Genomic DNA, 9211 nt, shown 5'->3' with positions numbered 1-9211 from the left:
CATCTCTTGCATTGCTTGATACTTGGTAGTTGCTATTGATAGTCCATAACATAACCACAGCGACGCTGCCACTGGCACTCCCAGACAGAGTCCCAGACAGAGACCACCTCGTTAAGTTCCAAACACTTTTCTTTATGACATTACAAACCAAACAACCGTAATCCAAACTCAATAATGGTAGCTGGCAAGGTCAAGCTTCCAATGCCCTTCCACAAGTCTCCTTCTCCCTCCCACCCTCCTCCTTCACCCTCCAAATCCTCTTTCACGCGCGCCCTCGGCGCTTACTTCCCACGCTCCTCCGCTCAAGTCCAACCCCGCCCACCGGACGTCGCGGAGCTTCTCCGCCTCGTCGACGACCTCCGCGACCGAGAGTCCCGCCTCAAGACTCAGCTCCTCGAGCACAAGCTCCTCAAGCAGACTGCCGCCATTGTCCCCCTCCTCGAGAATGACATCGTTTCCAGGGACGCTGAGATTCTCTGCCAAGCCAACACAATCCAAGACCTCCAGGCTGAGAATCAGAGGTTGGCCAAGGAGCTCCATGAACTCAGGCTCCGAAGCGAGCAAGAGAAGAGAGAGAATGAGTGCAAGACCAAAGCATTGGAGGATGAGATAGCTGAGCTCAAGAAGACTGCCTCCGAACATGCAAATGACCACGATCTCTCTTCTTCTCACAGGTTCCATAAATTTCTCAACAAGACTCTGAAGAAAACGGTGTCGTCGGATCAAGGAAGCGGGAACCAGAAGCAGCTTCTAGAATGTACCGCTGCTGCTGCAGTTCTTGAGGATTTTAAACCACAGGGGCCGGCAAGTGAAAAACACTCCGAGGAACTCCCTGACACTTTCACCAATGCCGTCACATCACGTCAGCCACGTGTTCCCAAACCGCCACCGAGACGATCGTCGTCTTCGTCACCGCATTCGCCCTTGACTGCTTCCCCTCATTCTTCCACCTCGGACAATCATAATGCGGGAACAGAGCAACCGATTCAGCAACCTCCGAAACTAGGGCCTCCTCCGCCCCCGCCCCCGCCGAAGGCTGCTGCTTCAATGTCGTCCAAAACTGCTCCACCACCTCCTCCGCCGCCTCCTAAGGGGAGTAGAGCTGTCAACGCGAAAGTGACGAGGGTGCCAGAGGTGGTAGAATTTTACCACACGTTAATGAGGAGAGAACCATCGCAACCCTCTCGACGCGAATGCAGCTCCAACGGAATCGTGGAGGCAGTGCCGGCTCCGCAAATGCATAGCAACTAGTCAATCATGAATCATAGTTAATTTGTTATCAGATAAAAACCGATGTGGAGACCCAAGCAGATTTTATCCGGTGCTTAATTAAAGAAGTAGAGGAAGCAGCATTTGCAGATATTGAAGATGTTGTTCTTTTTGTTAAATGGCTAGACGATGAGCTCTCTTATTTGGTAACACGACTATCATCATTACCTTAATTTTATTATTAACAGAGAAGATAGTTGTTTTGAATGACTTTGATTTTGTGTGATTTGGGGTTCAGGTGGATGAACGAGCAGTGCTGAAACACTTCGAATGGCCGGAGCAAAAGGCGGATGCTTTGCGCGAGGCTGCGTTCGGATACTGTGATCTAAAGAAGCTGGAACGCGAGGCTTCATCGTTCCGGGATGATCCAAGGCAGCCGTGTGGTCCAGCTCTGAAAAAGATGCAAGTTCTCTTTGATAAGTATGTGATAAAATTGTGAAAGAATAAGAAAAGAAAAGATGAAGAAATTTTACTGATTGTTGATTGATTGAATTGAATTATGAACTATGAAGATAAAATTAAATATATATATATATATAGCATTGTCCTATGAAAGATAAAAACAAATAAATATAAGATAAAAAAAATAAGATAATAAAGACTAAAATTGTAATTAAATTTATGTATTTTGTTAGGCTAAATTTGTAGGTCACGAGATTTTTTTACTGTTGTCATAAGCTATAACGACAACACTAATCTTGTCTTGTGTTTGGCAGGTTGGAGCACGGGGTTTACAATATCTCAAGGATGAGGGAGTCAGCAACAAATAGATACAAACTCTTCCGGATACCACTTCATTGGATGCTTGATAGTGGCTTTGTGAGTCAGGTAATTCCCGTGATCCAATGACCATCTTGCACGGTTGCACATGTGCTTCATTTTATTTTATCTACATCTACATATATAGCTTCAGCAATAACCAAATATCAACTGAAATAATAGTATATCTTACGGATTTCTAGACAATTGTCTTCAAGTGTTGGTTATTAAATGTTAGTGTTGGTCTCCAAGTATATTTTTAATTTGTCTAGTTATGTCGGGGTTGGAACCAAAGCATTTGTCTAGGTAGAGTTATGTTATTGTGTATTACTAGAATCTAATCTAGGTGCAAAATGACAAAGTAATGGTTAGACTTTTTACTTTTGTTTATCTGTGCACCCCTGCATATCTGCATGCACACATGTGAACTCTCCCGGATCTCTAAAATCTATCTGCTTGTCTGCTTCTCCGTTTTAATTAATGCCTTGGTAGTATTAAAATCGTACACTAGCTAGGAGGAAGCATAACCCAATCATATTTCACATGCTTAGGGTAGTATAGTAGATTGTCTGATGTAGTAAATTCTAAGAGGTTGTTAATTAATTAATGTTAATTGTGATCTCATTCATTTGATTGTACTTTTAACTTGTTTCTGTGATTACGTAGATAAAGCTGGCATCTGTGAAACTGGCAATGAAGTACATGAAGAGAGTCTCGGCTGAGCTTGAGACAGTTGGCGGTGGTCCTGAAGAAGAAGAGCTCATTGTCCAAGGTGTAAGATTCGCCTTCCGGGTACACCAGGTAAATCCTCCAATATATATGTTGGAACATAATACAAAATAGGCAAGAATTCCAAAACCGAGAGAAAGTAATAATATTGAGGTCTGAGGATCATGCCATCTCTGTGTTTGGCAGTTTGCTGGAGGTTTCGATGTGGAGACAATGAGAGCATTCCAAGAATTGAGAGATAAAGCAAGGTCAGGCCACGTTCAGCAACAGAAATTCCTTTGCAGGTCTGCAACATGCTAGTGATGATCGACCAAACTCAGCTTCAGCCAATTGCTGTAAAGATAGTTACATTTTGTTTTGTCAATAGAATGCCATCCATTAATATTAATTGGGAAACAAAGACACTGAAAAAACCAATTTGTTTCCTCTCGCTTATATATGCTCTAGTAGTTGTGAATTCCCTCCAAACAAAACCCACTTCTTTAAGCTAGTGTTGTTTTGAAGTACTGAGATTCAAATTGAGAGATTGAGATTCAGTATTATGTTTGTTGGTTCAGAGACTGGTACTAAAATTTGTCTCTGTTTTCAAAATTTCAGTATTTCAGTACCTCCAAAATTTAGGGACACAGGGGACTAAAATTTTTAGAGATGGATATTGAAACTTTAATAACATTTTATACCTAAAATTTCTTCATTTCAATTAATTAATTCCAATTTTATCCAAATTAAATTAGAATTTCATTCTTGTTTCAATTTTTATTCTTAGTCTTTCTGTCTCTGTCTCTTTATCAAATGACTCATTCATTCCTAACTCTTCACTTAACTATCACGTGCATGTACTAATCGGCAGCGCTTGTTAGTTGTTACTTTACAAATTTGTATAGTTTAAAAAGTGATAACCATTAACCATTAACTAAATTTGTATACTATAAATTTATTTTTTTTCAATTTAAATTTTAAAAAATAATAAAATAAAAACTAATTAATAGTGAAGACTCAAATAATATGTACCTTTCCTATTCACATCACCATGGTGAGTATAATATTGAGTTGGGCCATCAACAGGCCGAGGCCCAAGGTGAAAATCCTGTTATCCAGAGCATGTTGAAACACTGAACTTTGGACCAAAACCCAAACAATGCTGACCAAGAAGGAAGGCCTCATTGAAGTATGTCCAAAGAAAAAGAGGAAGACCCTGTTTTCTTCTCTGCCAGGACTCTTCTTCTCCCATCCCTGTTCCAGTCTTCCTCCTCCATTATGAAACATTGTCTTGTTCCTCGTATCGTGCCCCATCCCTCGGACCACCCTCTTCTTTGTCTTCTTCCCTTTTCTATGCAATCGACGTGCTCTCAAGATGCTCTAAGATTCATGGTACACGTTCTGTTTTTATGATATTTTTATATTTGCCAAATGTTATGGGTTTGGTCACATGTTTCCAAGAACCAAAACCATCCAATAGGCTAAGTCCACGTGTTAAGAGAATCGTATAAAATCTCAGATTTTTCATTTGGAACAAGAATACAAAATGAGTAAAGGACACCCTTTTGGATGATGATATGATAAGTACACTTGTGATCTTACGTTATACATTGTTCTACCCTTGTAGTGTAGTAGTCCTACAATTATGAATTTTAGCATATTGCAATCAAGTTCTTTTTTATTTTATCTATGTGTTGATAACCAAAGCTTCTCAAATCTCAACCAAACTTCCATTCTAAGCTTCATTTTGGTGGTTGAAAGGTTTCTGTCAATGCTTCCGTGTATCCCGGGGATGTAGATTCTGTGTAAATACAAGCCCAAACATGTCGCTATATTTGATTCCGTGAAGAAAATGACCACTCATATTAAATTTAACTTCAATGCTAAAGTTCAATATCATTCAGTGAATTAGTTCATAGTTCTTACATAGCCTGGTAAGTACATTTCTTGATATGCAAACAATTTTGATAACTCTAAGAAAGCTATTCTGTTCTTGAAATCTGTAGATTATTTTCTTGTCCTTCATGAATCGTATAATGTTACAGTTTATATGATTTCAGCCCTTGGCAGTATCTACGAGCCAAACAAGAAGAAAATTCTGGTGTAAGGATCTGTTTTGTTCACATGCTGAGTGCTGCATATAGGAGCTGGTTCCATGTATCAGGCAACCCTGGGAGGCACCAATGGCTGCAATCATTGCCTGCATGATCTCCACTATAAGCAGAAGGGTGTGCATCTTTTCTGAGCTGAGAGAGGAGTGTGATGTCAAGTAGATAAACCGGAGAATTCATGTTCTTGAGTATTTTGGTCACTATGTTGGTTGCAGGAGGTAGTCCTGCTGGATATGTTGACCCTGACAATGGTTCAAGTTCACCACTACAGCTTTTCTTTGGTTCATTCCATTCCTTGCCTCTATTTGAGTTCAAAGAAAATACATAAATTTCAGACTAATGGGAGTTAAAATCTGTTATAGTAGTAGAGGAGTTACTTACTGATAGTGAGTGGGAGAAATGCCTTGAAAGAAGACTTTAGTTTTTGTAGGATCAACATTTTGATCAACCCATCTAGCCCAAGTGGTCATACCCTTAGTGTATGCCTCCAAACGGTCCATGTCCTTAACTAGATTGGGACCATCTCTGATATAGTCCCATCTGTCAAACACCAACATTAGTCAAAATTAGACCTCAAAATTGCAAACCTTTTTATTACTATTGTCCACATGCATTTTGGACTCTTTCTAAGACTTTTAATCACCACCCATTCATTATTCTTAGGGTACTCTTGTCCAGCAATACTTGTTTCTCTAAATATAGTGTTATGGTGGAAGTTGAAGAATATAAAATATGTATACCCTTGAGATTTTCCAGTGTGGGTCCACCAATGCCAGGAATTGAAAACCAACATGTCCATTCCTTGCCATGCATTCCCAGCAACAATGGAGTCTAATGTGAGAACCCGCCCAACGTTTTCTTTAACAATGTCTACCAAATATGGGGTGCGGTATAGCTGTATGGTTACTCCGTAGTCCTGCACCACCAACCCCCCCTTCAATGGCTCAGATTCATTTCATATTATAAATGCTAAACAACTAGCACTCACTTATTACTTATCCATTCGGTTATACATTTCTATATTCTTGTTCATGTAAAATATATTTATATTATATTATATTCACGTGGACACAGCAATCAATTAATCAAGCTACAAATATGCTCTCTTCTGTCAAGATCAATTATTTAATGGGAAATGTGTAATAATGTTATCCAATCACTTTCTGCTGCACAATTTCTCTTCAATAGTGTGTAATACTACTATTATTATATATTTTATGAATTAAGGGAATCTTCACATAAACGTTTTTAAATCCACATAATTTTATGGAGAAAAATGTTGAAATAGTTAGCTTATTGAACATGGGAAAACTGATTAACCAAACTTTGGACTTTTTGTTTGTTTATTTTAATATAATTTGTAGGCAAACATACTATCCACTGCTCTGCACATAGAGCCACTATATACTTTTTTTTTTGTGACTAATTAATTTTAGGACTGAAATTTTATTCGAGTTTCAATAATCAAAAGCATAATGCATTTTGTAGCTTTTAAGTTTTAACATTTGATTACATGCTAGAGGCTACGAATGGCATTATTTAATATAACATAAAATGGCTAATAATATTTATAAATCACACCTCTTAGAATATAATTAGGATCAATTAGTATTATTTAGTATATTTGAATATTTATTATAGGAGATTACGTTTTTATTATTATGATTCTCTTAGTACCTATAAATATCTTTTTATATTGTATCATTTCACACAACTTGAATAAACAACTAGCATACACTCAATAATACACAAATTATTTCTAACATAATATCAGAGTCATAATATCCTATAATATCCTCTTTAAGAAGGATAAGTTATTTTTTTTTTGTTAAATAATTCTAATTAATACTAATCGATGCTAATAATATTCTAACATTTCCCATGTTCTTTATTTGATTGATACTGAATAAACCATGAGATTAGAAGCAAAAATAATTGAGGGGGAGACTCCAACTTGTAATCACAGGTTGGCATGGTCTCCCTCACAGCCTGTCAAACGATGGAGATAACCTCTAGATCAAAGCCAGAAAATGATGCAATTAAGTGTTGAAATCTCATTTTTCTATTTTGATTTTCATTATTAAACAACTTGAAGGGCCTCTATTTTGCTTTTGTTTTTTATGCTTGTGATTAATTAATATGTACTGTATTTTTTAATGCCAGTTATAATAAGAAAATTATATTATTTTAAAATTATGTGAAAGAAATTTGAAAAATAAAGATTTATTATTTCCTTCTAAAGCATGGTAGCTAGTAAAATAAAATGATAGTTTATATATAAAAAAAAATCCTTCAATTAAAAATGTAAACTCAAAACAAACTATATTTATAGGTGGAAATCAAATTGAATTTTCTCCTAATAAAATGAGTAGAATTTTGGCTTCCTTTCAATGAAAAAATTTGTATTAAGTTGTTTAATTTGTCCTTTTTCTATTTTTAGACTATATTAGTAATAGTATAATAATACAAAAAAATTAGTTTGAGTAATATTAATTCAAATGTAATAAAAACATTGGCTTTTAATATTTGTGGTATTTGTGTCAGTAGCTAGTACTTTCTGGTTTTTACTGTTATTATTTGTTTTGAATCTTTGATTGCTCCTGGCCCATGAAAAGGAATCTTCTCATGCCCAAGGTGTAGTATGGAAAAGGAGCATAATTATTTAGGTTACAAAGATAAAGGTCTATTATCATTAAAGTTTAGCTCATCAATTATATTAAGCTTTATCTCAAAACGATGGAGGTTTCTAATGATGATTGTGGTTAGGAACTCTCCCTCAAAACCCAACTTAATTAATGAACAGTTTTGAATATGACAACCTGACAAATTAAATGCTTTAATTGAGTAGATTGAAAAATCATTGATATTTTATAACGAAATATTGTAGTATTTAATGGATTTAAACTAATTAACACGTTACTAATTGGAAAGACCTTCATAAAAAGAAAAATACAAAATTGAAGTTTTTAATAAAATAAAATAAGGTAGAAAAGCAATATGGGGAATGCACGTCATTTAAAAAAAAAAAGGAAAATAGGGAATGAATCATAAAAGAAAAAGCAACACGGAGAAACAAACAAAAGGGAGGTTAAATGAAGACAAAATTGGGAAGGGTGATATTCAGAGAGGGAGAGAGAGAGAGAGAATGGTGATTTGCATAGGAAAGGAGAAAGAAGACAAAGATATGTAGATGTAAATGCAGTATATATTTATGGAAGAATTCTAAGTGTACTAAATATACCGGAGTGTCAATAATTTTAATTTGTTATCTCAATTATTGAAATATCCATTGCTGCTAGTGCATCTAAAACGTTTCTATATCGAAAGAAATTAAAAGTATTAAACTACTCTTTAGTCTGAGACAACAATAAAAAAATTTCGTCGACTCTTTAATTTTAGTCTTTATTATTGTTATACATTCTGTTGGACTGAATTTATGGGTTATAAGACTTTTTTATTGTTGTCATAGACTATTAATTTTAGTCTTTATTATTGTTATACATTCTGTTGGACTGAATTTATGGGTTATAAGACTTTTTTATTGTTGTCATAGACTAAGATAGAAGAGTAGTTTAATAAAAAGAAAAAGTAAAACCTGGAAGATGACAGTGGAGAGTGCTTCTTTCCTCAAAAAGGTGGTCTGGGTATTGGGCACCGACGCGTGAATCATACAGGAGAGTGATTCCCACATGTTCAAGCTCAGTGAATCTCCCACAAACATTATCTTCTTACCCCTCCATCTATTCAAAAAATCTAACCCATCGAACCTACATCAAAACACAATCAATAATTAAGCAAGGACTTATGAAAAAACATGCACAATATTAAATGCAGGAAGAATAATAGTACCTTGGTAAGGAACAAGAATCAGGCTTCCAAGCATATTTGAGGTACTGCTTATCAGGTCTACCATATTTCTGGCAATCAAACTCAGGATCAATGAAGGGGCAGCTTGATGAGTCATAGAGTGGGAATGATGGGTCTATCACCCAACTCCCTATGAACAAGTTGCACCCACCGCTACCACCTACCACTGATTTTCTCCCTCTTAGTCTTCTTATCCCACTCACATTCTGGAACTTTGTTGCTTTTGCTTGCTGCACAAGCACAAGTATTTGGAACAACAACACACACAACACCAACAATGAAGAATAATGGACCCTCAAACCCATCTGAAAACCTGATGAGACAGACACAGAGAGAAACAGAGAACTCAACGTGGCTTTAAATAGAACTGGCCCGTGCCTATGTCTATGGTGTCTTTATATATATACAAGGGTAAAGAAGAACCTCCAAACATAAATTATTATTATTTACTTTATATTTTCTATTTATGAAATGACAGTTCAATTGTTCAAATAAAC

General features: G+C 36.2%; 2 protein-coding genes across 2 annotated transcripts; one reads left to right on the top strand and one right to left on the bottom strand.

Moving 5' to 3' along the window:
* LOC107468339 (protein CHUP1, chloroplastic) lies at positions 1–3196 on the top strand. Its single transcript, XM_016087609.3, is given in 6 exon segments — positions 1–1222; positions 1225–1415; positions 1508–1689; positions 1986–2097; positions 2695–2829; positions 2944–3196. Coding segments are annotated over 6 exon segments (1782 nt in total). The 5' UTR covers positions 1–174; the 3' UTR covers positions 3058–3196.
* A 1405-nt stretch (positions 3197–4601) lies between these two features.
* On the bottom strand, positions 4602–9108 carry LOC107468311 (protein trichome birefringence-like 38). Its single transcript, XM_016087577.3, has 5 exons — positions 8697–9108; positions 8443–8614; positions 5588–5763; positions 5229–5387; positions 4602–5148 (listed from the first exon to the last, which is right to left on the bottom strand). The coding sequence occupies exons 1-5, from the start codon at positions 9017–9019 to the stop codon at positions 4857–4859; spliced, it is 1122 nt and encodes a 373-aa protein (XP_015943063.1). The 5' UTR covers positions 9020–9108; the 3' UTR covers positions 4602–4856.
* Positions 9109–9211: the final 103 nt, after the last annotated feature.

This window comes from Arachis duranensis, chromosome 10, assembly GCF_000817695.3.
Source record: "Arachis duranensis cultivar V14167 chromosome 10, aradu.V14167.gnm2.J7QH, whole genome shotgun sequence".
Lineage (NCBI taxonomy): Eukaryota > Viridiplantae > Streptophyta > Magnoliopsida > Fabales > Fabaceae > Arachis > Arachis duranensis.
Note: the sequence above shows the minus strand (reverse complement) of the source record. Positions and strands in the feature narration are given on the sequence as shown.